The sequence below is a fragment of the Trachypithecus francoisi genome, unplaced genomic scaffold (genome assembly GCF_009764315.1).
Source record: "Trachypithecus francoisi isolate TF-2019V2 unplaced genomic scaffold, Tfra_2.0 Lachesis_group1, whole genome shotgun sequence".
Taxonomy (NCBI): Eukaryota; Metazoa; Chordata; class Mammalia; order Primates; family Cercopithecidae; genus Trachypithecus; species Trachypithecus francoisi.
In genome coordinates this window covers 272,975-291,054 of record NW_022681454.1, presented here as the reverse complement: position 1 = coordinate 291,054, position 18,080 = coordinate 272,975, and the positions used below count along the sequence as shown (strand labels likewise).

The window sequence follows — 18,080 nt, the reverse complement described above, 5'->3', positions numbered from 1 at the left end:
GTGTCCTACTCAAAAGACCAAAGGACAGAGAGGTTATGAAATCTAAAATATAATAATTGCCATTGTATTGTTTCCATTTGTGAACAAGTGTGAGGCGCGCGCGTGCCTGTACAACTTATAAATGGACGTAACATTACACTCCAGAAGGTTAAAAATGAACCCCCAACAGAGCCAAGCCTAGCCGCAGAGAGAAAGCCCTGACTGAAAATACATGGAGGCACGAGTCTGTCACTCTTGCCTCATTAAGTGCACTGTTTGGTGGCAAGTTATGTCACTCAAATTCTGAGGGTGTGGAGCTTGGTGTTGTATCCAATCAGAGCGCTGGACTGAGACGTGCCCAATCAGGCGCGCAGCGGGAGAGGAGGGGGCAGCATCCGGGATTAGGCGCGATTTTTGCCTCTCGCTCCAGCTTGAGGTCGGTTAGGGCCTCACCGTCCTGCTTCCACCCGTCAGGGAGGCCTCGGTGATTCGGGCACAGCTTCAGTCTCCGTTGCTCTGTGACTTGCGCTTATTGGATGATTCGTAGCTGAGACTCCCGGACACCCGTGAAGTGGGGAAATGGTGAGTGTGCGGGGCAGGGCGTCCCAAGGCTGGGGAGGCCTCATCGGAAATGGCGGCGGCGGGACCGAGTCTGTGAGTGGAGTTCCCGCTCAGCCCTCGGTCCTCAGTCCCCTCCGGTGAGGGACCCGCGCTCCTGTCGGTCCCCGCACGGCGGCTCTGCCCAGCCTGCAGCCCTCCTCGTGCAGCTCTGCGCCCGCAGCCCCGCGCCTTCCCCGGGCTGTGGGGTGAGGAGCTCACCGGGAAGACGCCGGCGCGGCGTGCGCGTTGCCCGCGTGGGAGGAGCTGTGGTCCGGGGTCCCGTTTCTTCTTTACCCTTTTCGGAATGAGATGGAGGCTCCGTCAAAACACAGATTTCATGTGAGCAAACGGGGACTCAGTAATGGGACAGCGCCCCCGCGGCTCGTGGTTTGGGGGCTGCCAGCGGGTCTTGAAGGAAGGGCTTGTGTGAGGTGTGTGAGGAAGGGAAGCAGATCACCCGCCCGCCCCAACTTTCCCACCGGTCCCCTTGCCCTGAGCGCCGCCTCCGCGTGGCTGTTCCTGCGTGGCCTCTTTTAGAATAGGCTGGTGTCGTGTGCACAGCGCTTCGCTGAGTTGTGTGAGTGGTTCTGCCACATTATGGAACTTGAGGAGGGTGTGGGCGCCCCTGGTTGCTGGAGACGTTCAGAAATGAAGACGGGTGTCCAGAGGCAGGGACTGGCGTCTGCAGGGGGCAGTTGCGGGAAGAGCGCTGAGCTTGTGGGGTCTGCGCTGACTCTGGGTGGGGTGGTTAGTGAGTTGCTGGACAGCCCGTTGAGGATGGAGTGTTGAAGGGTGTTGAGGAAACTCCGCAGGTTTTCTGTCAGAAGAAAGACATGGCTGAGCCTGGGCTGGAGGGAGATATCTGGGGTCTGCGGGAGGCGCGAGTAGGTTTTGCACATGCGCGGTCCTGCTGGGCACTGTCGCATTCCTCCAGCTCTCCTCCCGGGGAGAGGGGACTGGGAACTTAGAGGAAAGGAATTCTGAGAAACACCCCTTCCCTTCACCCTGCTGCTAGCCCCCACTTAATGCTAACCCACTACCCAGGACGATCACTGGGCACATTGCCCCACTCCTCCCAGAACAGGGTTCTACCCTCAGGAATTGTGCCCATGACAGCTTTGCTCCTAGGGTGTTCTGCCAAGAACACACACAGTGCCCGGAAGACTCCTGGCTCCTTTGAACCCCAGACACTGGATCTGTAGCAGGAACTTGTTTCCTTACCTCACCCAGGCTTCTGGACCGCCTGATCCTAATCTCTGCCTTTATAGACCCAGCAATCAGTCAGATGGTAACCCTGCCTCGGCCTGCACTTGTAGCACAAACCAGTCCTTTAGTCAGTCCTGCCCTGCCCGCACCCATTACTCTTGATAGCTCCTTTCTCTCTTCTGCTTTTTTCTTCCTCACAAATCCTCTTTCCTGTGCCCACAGTGTGCCCAAGTCCATCCGTCACTTGCCTACGAGAATTCAGACGTTAGTGAGTTCAAGACCATGCCTTTAAACCTGGCTGTTGTAGGAGCAAACCCAAGTTAGACGCGGCTTAATGGTCTGTCTTTAGAATGAGGGAAGAATTTTTGCTCTTCTCCCTTTTCTGAAAGCATTTAGTTTGAAAACTTTTGTTTTTTTTTTTGAGCTGGAGTCTCACTCTGTTGCCCAGGCTAGAGTGCAGTGCTGTGATCTCGGCTCACTGCAACCCCCACCTCCCGAGTTGAAGCAATTCTCCTGCCTCAGCCTCCTGAGTAGCTGGATTACAGGTCTGCACCATCACGCCCAGCTAATTTTTGTATTTTTAGTAGAGAGGGAGTTTCACCATGTTGGCCAGGCTGGTCTTGAACTCCTTACCTCAAGTGATTTGTCCGCCTCGGCCTCCCGAAGTGCTGGGATTACAGGCGTGAGCCACTGCGCCCGTCTTGAAAACTTTTATATTTACCTATTTTCTCTGCTTTTTAAAAATTTATATAAATCATTTTTATCAGTTAAGTAAGTCATTTGTCTTTTTTGAGTCAAACTTGTCCTTATCTAGGACCTGGAAACTATTGCTTTGAAATGTAAATAGCAAGAACATATACCCTATCCCCCAGTTTCTGTAGGCGAGTAGGAGGCTGCCTTCAGCAGGTACCTAGCCTCACATTGCAAATCTACCTTCTGTCATGAAGATGTTGGAAGTTTATTTTTTCTATGAATATTACCAATTAGAAAACCCAGATGAGTTCTCAGATTACTAGGTAAAATTACAATAAGCTGTATATGACAAATGGTGCTGTCATGTCTTCTACTTGAGAATTATGGTGAGTTTCTATGTTTGTAGTCTCTTAGTAGATTGCCTATGATACACATCACATTTTGGTTTAATTATGTAAGAAAACATTTTCTTCTCTTGTGGGCAGTTTTTTAGGATTGGAGATGATTTTGCTTTTAGTTATATTTTCCACACACTGTCCAGAATCACCAGACATTATACACAAGTGCCCTCTAGGTTTCACTTTAGAGAAAAACCTTTCTCAGGATTCCACTCACAACCCACAATTTGGTGGCAAGGTGCACAAAGTGCAGCAAAGTGCTCCCCAAATCTGGAAACAGTATGGTCTCTCCTTCAATTTGAGATCTACAGTCCCTTCTATAACAGTTATACTGGATTTCTACAAAAATAACTTTTGAGTACTGCAATCAGTTATTTCTCCTTCGCCGGTGTGCCTGGCATCTTCAAATCTGACACTGATTCCATGATCATGGGGCCCATAATCCCAATCAGGATCCCACATGTGCATTGATTAAACCTGAGAACTTCAACTCCCTTCTCCCTTTGCCCAAATGCCCACAAATGTGCATAGCTCACCAGCCCTCCAAGTCTTAAATGTGCAGTTCCAAATTCTGAATTTATGTCTTGGGATTTGAGAGAAGGACAATTTTTTTTTTTTTTTTTGAGACGAAGTCTCGCTCTGTCACCCAGGCTGGAGTGCTGTGGCCCAATCTCAGCTCACTGCAAGCTCCGCCTCCCGGGTTCAGGCCATTCTCCTGCCTCAGCCTCCTGGGTAGCTGGGACTACAGGCGCCTGCCACCTCGCCCGGCTAGTTTTTTGTAGCTTTTTTTTTTTAGTAGAGACGGGGATTTCACCGTGTTAGCCAGGATGGTCTCGATCTCCTGACCTCGTGATCCGCCCGTCTCGGCCTCCCAAAGTGCTGGAATTACAGGCTTGAGCCACCGCGCCCGGCCGAGAAGGACAACTTTTATCTGAGAAATACAAATTATTTTAATGATCAGACCCAGTAATGTGTTAAAATGAGACCGTAGTCATGTACTGTTCCCCTCTTTGAACTATTTGTCTTTTGAAATTGTGTTCTGTTGCTACAAATGGCTATACACTTTTTTTCTCTTTTTTTTTTTTTTTTTTTTTTGAGACGGGGTCTCTGTCGCCCAGGCTGGAGTGCAGTGGTGCGATCTCCGCTTATTGCAACCTATGCCCCCGGGGTTCAAGTGATTCTCCTGCCTCAGCCTCTTGAGTTGCTGGGACTACAGGCACCCACGACCACGCCTGGCTAATTTTTTGTATTATTTAGTAGAGACGGGGTTTCACTGTGTTAGCCAGGATGGTCTTGATCTCCTGACCTCTTGATCCCTCCACCTCGGCCTCCCAACATGCTGGGATTACAGGCGTTAAGTCACCATGCCTGGCCACAAATGGCTATAAATTAACCTAATAATTTCATACTGGACACTATAACCCACACCTTATGTGTTAATTTATATAGCCAGTCACTAACCACTTCTATAAGCCATTAAGAATTTCTAACAACTTTCTATCAGTTCCCTCTCTGCCTCCCTTTTTGCCTTTAAAAATATACTCGTCAGTTGGGTACGGTGGCTCACGCCTATAATCCTAGTACTTAGGGAGGCAGAGGCGGGCAGATCAGCTGAGGTCCGGAGTTCGAGACCAGACTGGCCAATATGGTGAAACCCCGTCTCTACTAAAAAAAAAAAAAAAAAAAAGCTGGCACGGTGGCACATGCCTGTAATCCCAGCTACTTGGGAGGTTGAGGCTGGAAAATCGTTTGAATACAGGTGCCAGAGGTTGCGGTCAGCCAATATCATGCCATTGCACTCCAGCCTGGGCAACAAGAGTGAAACTCCGTCTCTTTAAAAAAAAAAAAAATATATATATATATATGTGTATCTATACATATATCCACACGTGTATATACGTGTATATATACATATATACGTGTGTATATATACACATGTATACATACATATGCATGTATATGTATACGTGTATATATATGTATACTCATAACTGCTTCTAATTGGAGTGTATATTCAGGGCAGCTTTATATTCCCGTGTTGCATCTTCAAGCTTTGGCCCAAATAAACTCTCTACTTATGTTTACCCCAGGTTTTTCCTTTTAGGTCAAAATATTCTTTAGAATGTGTTGAAGGAGCCTCCATAAGAGAATCTTTCCTCTGGTTTTACTCTGCTTGCTATAATCCCTAAGAATGCTGAGGCACATTGATCCCACCTAGAATATGCACATAAAAGCTGACCTCTGCCTAGGATTCACAAGACAGGACCAGACTTTGGGCTGAAGACATAAAGAAAACTCATAGAAGACATTTTCTGCATCATGAGAGTTCATCATAGGTGGAGCCCTTTGAGTTTTCCAGTTCTTGTCCAGTGACCTGCTATAGTTGTGTGGGAGGCTTCTGGTATCAACAGACTCCTGTGGCAGAATCTGTTACCTGTAAAAAAGCACCTTAGCAGTGGGAGTTCAGGGCCACAAAATATTCAGAGCCGAAGTCACAACTATGCCTCCCTGTAAACTGTGTTACTGGAGTAGAGTAGTTTTGTCCTTCCCCTTGCCTTAGAGTTAGCTGATCACGGACAGGGGCTATCACATCTGTATCCAGGATCTGCAGCTTCACCAGGGCTGTTTTCATTTTCTGTTTGCATCCCACTAATTGAGCCTGAATCTCTCCTGCCTGGATCACTATGGGGATATCAGCCCAAGGTCACTGGGGACACTCTCACCAGCATCTGTATTTGAGACATCTGAAGATGTCCTGTGCAGACTGGGGTCAGTATGACAGCAAGGTCTAATTCTGCTCCCATTTTAGAGGAAGAGAAATGACTCATTCAAGGTTTGTTCCTCCCCTCACAGAATCTCCTTGATTTATACCCAGATAAGAGTTGCTCCAGTTTTCTAGTTTTTTTTTTTTTTTTTTTGGTGAAAAGTGAGATCTGGAGACTCAAACTGATCCATAAGCTAATTGCTTCTATTTCATATGGTCCATTAGAAAAAGAGATGAAGCGGTCATGGTCCCTACCCTCAAGGAACTTGCAGTCTGGAGCACATGAATAAATGGTTGAGTTCAGCATCATGTGTTCAGTACAAAGACGGAAACTGTCCAGGACACTTAAGCTTCATTTGGGTTACTTCCCTTTTATTGTTTTGTGAGTTTTGATGCCACCACCTGAAAAGAGTATTCATTGACAGAAGTTGTTATTGTTAGTATTGTTTTCACCTTGCTGAGAATAAATATTTAGCTTCTAATATAATTGCTCTAGAGAAACATAAGGGATCTGGTTAAATTCCTTGTTGTATGTTATTAAAGACACAGAGAAGTGGCTAAAATAGATTAAAATTTCATAAAATCTGGGAATCAAATTTCTCTTGGGCAGGCTTAGAAAAGACGAAACTGAAAAAGCTTAGTGGCATAAGAACAGAAATCTAGGGCCCACTCTCTGTCCTAACCCTGCCCAGATCCACCCTCTGCTAAACCTTGTCCAGGTCTGACCCCACACTGAAATCTCTTGGAATTGCTTAGAGGAGATCAGAGTTTGGAGTGACTACTCCTATTGCCTCTCCAGAGCTAGTGCACCCAATTTCCTGAAACACAAAAGCAGATAAATGGGGAAAAGCTGTATACTTTTGGGCCTTAAAATCTTTTTTATACAATTAAAGCCAGTGTTTCTGGAGACATCTCATCCAGCAACCTGTCATCTCTGCAGTTTTAGTAGGTTTTTTTTCCCCCACAAATCTTAAATACAAACACAAAAATAAATTTCTCTGAATTGCATTTAATACATCCTTTGTTTCTTTGTGATGTATTTATATTAAGTGGTTATTCTATACCTTTAAAAAACAAATCAGTGGTAGGAAAATGGAAAGGAAACGGTAATTTTGGGCCCTGCATTTAAATCCTGAGAAGTATTGGACACCTAGTGCCCACCTCCCAGGATGTCCTGAGAATTAACACATAATGTGATTATCTCAGCACAGTGCTCTGTCACATACTCCTGAGTACATAGTACGTGCTCCATCAATATCGCATTAATGCAGGCGCACATGTTTTTCTTTTTTCTTTTTCTTTCTTTCTTTTTTGAGATGGAGTCTCAGTGTGTCGCCCAGGTGGAGTGCAGTGGTGTGATCTCGGCTCACTGCAACCTCCACCTCCTGGATTCAAGTGACTCTTCTGCCTCAGCCTCCTGAGTAGCTGGGATTACAGGCACACGCCACTACGCCCGGCTAATTTTTGTATTTTTAGTAGAGACAGGGTTTCACCGTATTGGCCAGGCTGGTCTCAAATTCCTGACCTTGTGATCGCCCCGCCTCTGCCTCCCAAAGTGCTGAGATTTACAGGCATGAGCCACTGCGCCTGGACCACATGTTTTTCAAATGCAGACTTACTCAGACATTGACACCATCTCCAGCCTCTGTAAACTTTAAACATCCGTCAGAGAATGCTAATGCTTCAGGATAATGATTTGTGGTCTTGTCTTGGGATGAAAAGTATTTGTGTTGTGATAAGGTTGTTGGGGTAAGGGACTGTGCTGTGCCTGCTTTCTCTAGCCGAGTGGTAATATAACGTGTCTAGGTGGAGGAACATCAGCATTAACAGAAGACTTGCTATAAGAAACTAATTCATGAACTCTTCAAACCTGCAAAATTTTGTTACAGTGAGGCCTAGAATATCAAATAATTATTATGCGCATTGAAGCTTGAGAGGCAGTGCTTAGCTAAGTGACTCTCAGCACAGTCTTCCAGTAGGATCACATGTACAATTTGAAGAGAAATCACTTGTGCCCTCCCCACAGACCCCGTCTGTTGTTCTGGGTGGAAACATTTCTGATTTTTAACTTAAGTTCCTTGCATATTACAGCGAGGCCAAGGTCAAGCGTGAGGCATTCCAGATAATTTCTTTCTTTCTTTTTTTTTTTTTTTTTTTTTGAGACGGAGTCTCGCTCTGTCGCCCGGGCTGGAGTGCAATGGCCGGATCTCAGCTCACTGCAAGCTCTGCCTCCTGGGTTTACGCTATTCTCCTGCCTCAGCCTCCCGAGTAGCTGGGACTACAGGCGCCCGCCACCTTGCCCGGCTAGTTTTTTGTATTTTTAGTAGAGACGGGGTTTCACCGTGTTAGCCAGGATGGTCTCGATCTCCTGACCTTGTGATTCGCCCGTCTCGGCCTCCCAAAGTGCTGGGATTACAGGCTTGAGCCACCACGCCCGGCCTCCAGATACTTTCATGAGAGGTGAGTTCAGTCTTTTTTCCAGGAGGTCACAGGGCCTACTCTGCTTGGTTTTGGTAGGGGCAGGTCAGTGTAGCCCATTATTTTTATTGCAGGAATAGGTACTGTTGGAATGCCTTCCTTTTTCCGCGGAGCTATAGAATACTTTAGAGAACATTACTGTGTTGAAAGTTATTTTTTCAGATAATCCCAGTCAGTCACAGGTCAGAACTAGCTCTCTTAACTCATTTCACCTGTAATCAAATTAAGACCTCTGTCACTTGATACATATATATTTTCAGGAACACTTAACATTCAGGGATGTGGCCATAGAATTCTCTCCAGAAGAGTGGAAATGCCTGGATCCTGCCCAGCAGAATTTATATAGAGATGTGATGTTGGAGAACTACAGAAACCTGGTCTCCCTGGGTGAGGATAACTTCAATACATAATTCCTAATACTCCCTCAGAGTTTGATTTTTCTATTTTTGTAGAATGTCTCTTGGGAGCTTCTGCTTTGTGTGAATTAATTTTAGTTTCTTTCTTTAGGAAACTATTGGGAGTTTGCTGGTGTAAAAAAGAATATTGTTAAGATGTTTTATCTTTATGTAAACCTTCTCTTTTCTTGAGCTAATTTGTGTCCTCCATTCTAGGTTAGTGGTAATTCTCGAAATTCAATGACATAAAATATTGTTTCCCACATCTTAAAATGCAATTTGCACTGCTTATTTTGATTCAGTAGTACTTGGTAGGGAACTTAGAACCCACAGATTTAAAATACTTAAATATTTTAAGGATTCTGTCAGGAAACAATTTTTGGATTATCTAGGATCTTCCATAATTTCTCTTTTCTTCTTAGTATAGTATTAGGTAGGTAATTGGAGAATCCCTAACAGTAGTCATGTTAATTTTTTTGTTTTTGTTTTTGTTTTTTTTGTTTTTTGAGACAGAGTCTCACTGTGTTGCCCAGGCTGGAGTGCAGTGGCCAGATCTTAGCTCACTGCAAGCTCCGCCTCCCGGGTTCACGCCATTCTCCTGCCTCAGCCTCCTGAGTAGCTGGGACTACAGGCGCCCGCCACCTCGCCCGGCTAGTTTTTTGTATTTTTTAGTAGAGACGGGGTTTCACCATGTTAGCCAGGATGGTCTCGATCTCCTGACCTCGTGATCCATCCGTCTTGGCCTCCCAAAGTGCTGGGATTACAGGCTTGAGCCACCGCGCCCGGCCAAGTCATGTTAATTTTTAAAAATAAAACAGGTGTTGCTATCTCTAACCCAGACCTGGTCACCTTTCTGGAGCAAAGAAAGGAGCCCTACAATGTGAAGATACATGAGACAGTAGCCAAACACCCAGGTAGGTGACAGTGAATGAAGGAGAGGACACAGGCCAGGGGAACAAGGTCAAGAAGGAAGCCAGGCCTTCAAATGTAGTTTGGGAAACTCTGCTCCAATGTAAATAATTTCTGAAAAGACTGCATTTTTTTCTCATATTCACGAATAGGGACATCTTTTGTCCCACGCTGTTAAATCTTCTAAGAATTCTCTTTTTTCTTTTGTGATCTCCCTTCAAGTTTACAGGGAGAGCCAATGTCTACTTTATCGTTTATAAGGGGCTGCATGATCTGACTGCTGTTCCATTGCTTTTGGAGACATGGGAATATGTGTATATTGAGCTCTATGTCAATGTATTTTTTTCAAATATTCTTTTTTGTATCATGTCTAAAATGTGTAAGGTGAGTAGTGGACATATTGGAATTTGGTTCAGAAATCCCAGGAACACCAGAGAGAGATGTTGTATCTTTTCTGCTTAGTGATTTTTAATCCTATAGAGGTTGCAAATATAATTCTACAAAAATTCTTACTCAGCAGTTTTATCAGAACAAGCATTTTCCTAAATATGAAAAAAATGTAATGTTACTTCAGAATGTTATTTAGCATAAACTGAGATTTGTGACTTAAACTCTGTATGTGCAAATTTTCAAATTATAATATAGTTTAAAGCACAGGTTTCCAATCTTTTGGCTTCCTTGGGCCACATTGGAAGAATTGTCTTGAGCCAGACATAAAATACATTAATACTAATGATAGCTGATGAACTTAAAGAAAAAGGTTGGTGAATAATTTTTGTGATATCCACCACCTTAGATAAGCAAAAAAGCCCTCTCATTCAAAGGTTTGGCCCCCACTGGATTAAAATATTTACTCACCTTCTAGATTTCTTAAATGTACTATGATATTAACCAGCTTAGAACATTGCTAATATTAAGCATTCAATCGTTACCTTATTTCTTAGTAACGGTTATAATTTATTTAGTATATATATAATTCTTATTTAGTAGGAAGCCTGAGATTCTGTCATTTAGATGTATCTATCTATAGCTACATAAAAATATGTTTCTCTCACATATACCTAAATAAGTTATATATGTGTATAGTACATTCTTAACATTGTTGATAGATTCTTGGAAACTAAGTGAAGCAACGTATCAATTTAGAAAGTGAATCTTAGGGCTGGGTGCGTTGGCTCACGCCTGTAATCCCAGCACTTTGGGAGGCTGAGGCAGGTGGATCATGAGGTTAGGAATTCAAGACCAGCCTGGCCAACATGGCAAAACCCCATCTCTAGTAAAAATAAAAAAAGTTAGCTGGGCATGGTGAGGGGGCGCCTGTAATCCAGCTACTTGGGAGGCTGAGGCCGGAGAATCACTTGAACCTGGGAGGCAGAGGTTGCATTGAGCCAAGATCACGCCATTGCACTCCAGTCTAGATGACATGAGCAGACAGAACTCTGTCTCAAACAAACAAATTTTACCAGTTTAATTGATATAAACAAGAGTTATGTTTGGTATATAGCAACATTGCTTCATTTATAGTTGCAGTTTTCAAGAACCTGTTTTTTACATTAAGTGAGAACTTACTGTACATCTGTGTATGTGTGATATGGATTTTTCTGGTAAAAATAGTATAACTGTATTTAATGTTTACAATGTAATGATATGCACGTATTTTGTAATAATTTGATATGCATATATTTTATTGTAAAATATAGTCAAGTTGATCAGCACATCTATTACCTACATAGATAACCATTTTTTTTTGGTAATAAAAACACTTAAGGTCTACTGTTGTAGCAAATTGTAAGCATACATTATAGTATTACTAACTATAAACACAATGCTATTTTGCTAATCTAATGCTATTGTACATTAGATTTCTCAGACTTACTCAACTTATAACTAAAAATTTGTACTCTTTGAACAACATCTCCTCCTGGTCCCACCCCTAGGCACCAACAACCACCATTCTACTTTCTGCTTTTATGAGTTTACATTTTTAGATTGCCCGTCTAAGTGAGAAGCAGCAGCAGTTTCTTTGTCTGTCTGTGTTTGGCTGATTTAATTTAGCATGATGTCCTCCAGATCTATCCATGTTGTAAATGGCTAGATTTCCTTTTCTTTTATGGCTGAATAGTATTCTACTGTATGTGTGTATATATATATGTGTGTGTGTATATGTACACCCCCCCCATATTTTGGCTATTATAAATTGCTACAGTGAACATGGGGCTGAAGATATTTCTTCAAGGTGCTAATTTCCTTTGGTAGTATACCCAGAAGTGGTATTGCTGGATTATATGATATTTCCATTTTTATTTTTTACTGTTTTTTTGTTTTTTTTTTTTTTGAGTCGGAGTCTTGCTCTGTTGACCAGGCTGGAGTGCAGTGGGGTGATCTCGGCTCACTGCAACCTCCGCCTCCTGGGTTCACGCCATTCTCCTGCTTCAGCCTCCCAAGTAGCTGGGGCTACAGGCGCCCACCACCACGCCTAGCTAATTTTTTTTTTTTTTTTTTTGGTAGAGACAGGGTTTCACCATGTTAGCCAGGATGGTCTCGATCTCCTGACCTCATGATCCGCCCATCTCAGCCTCCTGAAGTGCTGGGATTACAGGTGGGAGCCACTATGCCTGTCCTTTGTAGTGTTTTTTATGACTTTATCAATTTACATCTCACCAGCAGCATATAGCACTTACCTTGTATGTATGTCTTCTTTGGGGGAAAAAATCTAACCTTTTGCCTGTTTTTGAATGGCTTATCATCATCATCATTGTTTTGCTTTGAATTGTAAAAGTTTCTTATACATTTTGGATATGGATATTAACTTTTTTTTTTTTTTTGAGACGGAGTTTCGCTCTTGTTTCCCAGGCTGGAGTGCAGTGGTGCGATCTCAGCTCACTGCAGCCTCCGCCTCCTGGGATCAAGTGATTTTTCTGCCTCAGCCTCCCAAATAGCTGAGATTACAGGCATGCCCCACAATGCCTGGCTAATTTTGTATTTTTAATAGAGATGGGGTTTCTTCATGTTGGTCAGGCTGGTCTCAAACTCCTGACCTCAGGTGATCTGCCTGCCTTGGCCTCCCAAATTTTTTATCAGATATATCGCTTGCAAATATTTATGTCCTGTAGGGTTTTTAGAAATTTTGTTTTCTTTTTCTTTGCTGTGTAGAAGCAGTTTACTTTGATACAGTCTCACTTGTGTTTTCTTTTGTTGCTGTGCTTTTGATGGCATATCAAAAAAGTTATTGCCAAGGCCAGTATCAACAGGGCTTTTCCATATGTGTTCTACAGGAGTTCTAAGGTTTTTTTTTTTTTTTTTTTTTTTTTGAGACGGAGTCTCGCTCTGTCGCCCAGGCTGGAGTGCAGTGGCCGGATCTCAGCTCACTGCAAGCTCCGCCTCCCGGGTTCCCGCCATTCTCCTGCCTCAGCCTCCCAAGTAGCTGGGACTACAGGCGCCCGCCAACGCGCCCGGCTAGTTTTTTGTATTTTTTTAGTAGAGACGGGGTTTCACCGTGTTAGCCAGGATGGTCTCGATCTCCTGACCTCGTGATCCGCCCGTCTCGGCCTCCCAAAGTGCTGGGATTACAGGCTTGAGCCACCGCGCCCGGCCAGTTCTAAGGTTTTTTATCTTACATTTAAATGTTTCATTTTGAGTTAATTTTGGGGTATAGTGTAAGAAAATGATCTACTTTTATTCTTTTGCTTGTGGATATCCAGTTTTTCTGGCACCATGTATTGACAAGAGTATAATTTCTGCATCGTATATTCTTGGTTCCCTTGCCAAAATTAGTTGACCTTGTATGCATGGATTTGTTTCTGGGCTGTCTATTCTGTTCCCTTGGTTTTTATATCTGTATTTATACACATACCATACTCTTTTGCTTACTATAACCTTTAAATAAAGTTTAAAATTAGAAGGTATGATGACCCTAGCTTTGTTCTTTCTCAAGATGGTTCAGGTTATTTACAGTTGTTTAAGGTTACACTTAAGTTTTACAATTGTGTTTACTATTACTGTGAAAAAGGCCACTAAAATTTGGTAGGGATCCATTTGAATCTACAAATCACTTTCGATAATATACTTTGACAGTATCTGTTATCCTAATGGAATATGTTTTTATTTATTTGTGTCTGCTTCAGTTTTGTCATTATTGTATTTAGTGTCTAAATTTATTGTTATCAACTAGATTTTATATCTTGTATTTAGTGTATAAATTTTTTATTTCATTGGTTAAATTTATTTTGAATTAATTTCTTTTTATAGTATTGCAAATTGAATTTTTTCTTTTTTTGGAAATTTTGTTACTTTATGGACATTAAACAAATATTTGTATGTTGGGCCAGGTATATTGTTCATTTTTGTAATTCCAGCACTTTTAGAGGCCAAGGCATGTGGATCACTTGAGCACAGGAGTTTGAGATGAGCCTGGGCCTTGTAGTGAGACCCTGCCTCATAAACACAAACCAAAAAACTATCCACAAATATTTATGTGTTGATTATGTATCCTTGTACCTTCATGAATGCCTTTATTCAGTTTTTGTTATTCTACTCTAGGATTTCATGTATGTGCATGATTGTATGATCTACAAACAGTAACATTTTTACTTCTTTTGAAAGCAGGAGGGCCTTGTTCTCCTTTTCCTTGTCTAATTGTTCTGATACAAACTTTTGATAATATGTTAAGATAGAAGCTGTGGTCCTGGAAGCATGCTTGTAGATCTGGGCCTCAGCTGTGGTCCCTGAAGCAACCCTGTGTCTGTATATTTTAAGGATTTAACAATGATTTATAGTTTCTATGATCTATTTTTTTGGCAGGTAAACATCTCCTTTTGCTGGGTCCCCAGGTTGATGAGATTACCTCTGGGTTTGCAGAGAAAGGTTGTAGCTGGGTCACAAGGGTGATGCTGGGTCTGCTGTGCATTCTGCGTTTGATGGTTGTGTTGCCAGAGATTTGGACAGTTATGGATTCTTTCTGGGCCCTGGAAAGATTAGATTTCCTTGAGGACGTTAATCTATATGGCAGGCAGTAGGCTAGGGTTTTGAAGTTTGTCTGCATATTATGGCCCAAATAACCAGGTGTATGAATGGGTTTGGCTTTTGCTGACTACCTGGTAACAGTTTTTACAGGTCTCTCTGTGGGCCTCTGAGTGTGTACGAATGGCCACAGACTGTGACTACATATGGCTAGAACTGAGTTACAGGGCTGCTTCAGGGACCACAGCTGAGGCCAGGATCTGCAGGCCTGCCTCCAGGGCCATGGCTGGCCGTGTCTTCCTGCAGGTCTCTTGATGGGAAGGACCACCTCTGGACTATAGCTGAGATTGAATTTGAGAGAGGTTACAGAACTGCTTTGGAATCCTCAGTAAGACCAAGCTCTGTGCATCATTTCCTTGTCTGTAGCCATGTCTATGGGCTGTTGAGTTGGCCACCTGGTGAGGACCTGCTTTTTCCTAATAAACCCCCTTGATCTTTGACTTCACTGGGGTTTCACAACCCTAACTATAGGCAAGCAATTTTCTACTTACGTTTTCTAGGAGTGTACTACATAAAATATCTTATATAAGTGGAACCTTATAAACTGTCACTTCGTTAGTGTTTTATTTCACTTAAAATAATGGCTTTAAGATTTATCCATATTGTAGCATCTGACAAGATACTTTCATTTGTGTCTAAATAATTTTTTATTGTATGTGTAAGCCACATCCTTTTAAATTGTTCAGCTGTTGAAGGATGTTTGAGTTTTTTCATGTTTTGGCTTTTTTAAATAATGTGGTTTGGATCCGTGTCCCCATTCAAATCTCACATCAAGTTGTAAGCCCTAATATAGGTGGGGCCCAGTGGGAGGTGATTGAATTATAGGGTTGGCTTCTCATGAATCATTTAGCACCATCTACTTTGGTACTGTCTTTGCCATAGTGAATGATTACTCCTGAGATATTTTCTTTTTATTTTTGATAGCTTATCCATTGCAGTTCAATCTAAAAGTGAAATTTCTACAGAAACATGAACTATTTTAACAAAGAAAAAATCCCTCATTCAAACTTCTTTGTAGTGGTAATGGCTTTGCAGCATTTAGAAAACTATGCTATCAACAAGCTTTGCTTTATGAACTAAGATGCACAAAATCTAGAAAGGAGATGAAAGTGAATTATTTCTTCAACATTTTAGTAAAACTTCTGGTAATCAAAGCAAATATGGCACATAACAACTCAAGCATAAATCAAGATGGAGAGCCTGCAAAGTTTGATTTCTTAAATTTTCCAAAAAGCTATCATTGCAACATGTAGGATTTCTCCCCTATTTTAACCTTACCAGCTTCAAAGGAAAGTAAAGGGAGTAGATTACATGTAGACAGCATGTGTGCAAGTGCGCACACATGCAGGGTGGCAGGTAGAGTGTGTGATTCCTTCTTCCCACTACACAAGTCTCACTTCACAGAAATCATTAGGTAAAGGAAAACCAATGAAGAGTTCTGCAGTTTTCTTTTAATAACTAAAGAGATCTCATTTTCTTTTTTTTCTTTTTTTTTTTTTTTGAGACAGAGTCTTGCTCTGTCGCCCAGGCTGGAGTGCAGTGGCCAGATCTCAGCTCACTGCAAGCTCCGCCTCCCGGGTTTACGCCATTCTCCTGCCTCAGCCTCCCGAGTAGCTGGGACTACAGGCGCCCGCCACCTCGCCCGGCAGATTTTTGTATTTTTAGTAGAGACGGGGTTTCACCGTGTTAGCCAGGATGGTCTTGATCTCCTGACCTCGTGATCCGCCCGTCTCGGCCTCCCAAAGTGCTGGGATTACAGGCTTGAGCCACCGCGCCCGGCGAGATCTCATTTTCTAAAAGCACCTTTTTCCACACTCTTTCTTGCTTCTGCTCCTACTGTGTGAGATGACTCACTCTTGTTTTGCTTCCTACCATGATTGGAAGCTTTTTGGGGCCTCCTGAGAAACAGAAGCTGCTATGCCTCCTGTACAGCCTGCAGATCCGTGAGCCAATTAAACTTCTTTTTTTTTTTTTTTTGAGATGGAGTCTCGCTCTGTCGCCCGGGCTGGAGTGCAGTGGCCGGATCTCAGCTCACTGCAAGCTCCGCCTCCCAGGTTCACGCCATTCTTCTGCCTCAGCCTCCCGAGTAGCTGGGACTACAGGCGCCCGCCACCTCGCCCGGCTAGTTTTTTGTATTTTTTAGTAGAGACGGGGTTTCACCATGTTAGCCAGGATGGTCTCGATCTCCTGACCTCGTGATCTGCCAGCCTCGGCCTCCCAAAGTGCTGGGATTACAGGCTTGAGCCACTGCGCCCGGCCTAAACCTCTTTTTAAAAATAAGTTATCCAGTGTCAGGTATTTATAGCAATACGAGGATAAACTAATACAGTGAATATTGTAGCAATAATATGGATGTGCAAATATTTCTTTCAGATATACTTTGGATATTTTGAATAGGTGCTCAGGAGTAGAATTACTGGCTCATATAATAACTTCATTTTTAGTTTTTGGAGGAACCTCCATACATTTTTTTCAGGTGGTTGCATCACTTTTTCCCCACCAAGAGTGCACAAGAGTTTTAGTTTCTCTACATTAATTACAACATTTTTTTTTGCTTGATATTGGCCATCCTAATTAATGAACAATAATAACCTATTGTGTTTTTGCCTTACATTATTCTAAAAATTAGAAATTTTCTCAATAATTGTTATATGTATTTAATCTTTGGAGGAACATTTTCATCTGTTGTCTATTTGTTAATCATGTTACTTATTCTTTGTTGATTTTTTGGAATTGTTTATTCTGAAATGTTAACTTTTGTTAAATACATAATTTTTAATTTTTTGCTTTTGTGCTTCTTACATGGGACTGTTACTAAGTGTTAATGTGTGGAGATAAATTTAATGTAGTCTCATTTTTCTGCGGTTTTAAATTTGTTGCTCATGTGTTTGATGTTATAGGTAAGTTATTCCTGTATTTTCTTCTAAAAATTGTAGAGTTATAATTCTTACATTTCAATATTTAACTCACTAAAGAGTTTTTGTACATGGTTCAGGGAAAGGATCCAACCTCAATTTTTCCCATGTGGATACAGAGTATTCCAACACCATTTATTGAAGAGACTGTCTTTTTCTTATTGTATGGTTATAGCAACCTTGTTGAGGATCATTTGAGCATATACATGATGGTTTGTTTTTGACTCATGTCTGTAATTCCAGCACTTTGGGAGGCCGAGGTGGGCAGATCATGAGATCAGGAGATCGAGACCATCCTGGCTAACAACGGTGAAACCCTGTCTGTACTGAAGATACAAAAAAATTAGTCGTGTGTGGTGGCGGATGTCTATAGTCCCAGCTACTCAGGAGGCTGAGGCAGGAGAATGGCGTGAACCCAGGAAGTGGAGCTTGCAGTGAGCCAAGATTTCACCACTGCACTCCAGCCTGGAGTGACAGAGGGAGACTCTGTCTTCAAAATATATATATATATTTTTCAAAAAGTATTTGTGTTTTCATCAGGATTACATTGAATTTGAATATCACTGGTAGTGTTGTCATTTAACAATATTAAATCTCCTGACATAAAGAAGAGTATGTTCAAGAGTGTGTTGGCCGGGCACGGTGGCTCATGCCTATAATCCTAGCACTTTGGGAGGCCAAGGTGGGTGGATCACCAGAGGTCAGGAGTTCGAGACTACCCTGG

At 42.5% G+C, this 18,080-nt stretch overlaps 1 protein-coding gene across 1 annotated transcript in view; it reads left to right on the top strand.

The window, feature by feature from the left end:
• Positions 1–628: 628 nt before the first annotated feature.
• The window catches only part of LOC117086264 (zinc finger protein 732-like), a 33,891-nt gene continuing 16,439 nt past the window's right edge, over positions 629–18,080 (top strand). Inside the window, 2 exon segments of the mRNA XM_033215949.1 lie at positions 629–918; positions 8,379–8,505. Of these exon segments, the coding sequence (XP_033071840.1) occupies positions 889–918; positions 8,379–8,505 (157 nt within the window). The 5' untranslated portion in view covers positions 629–888.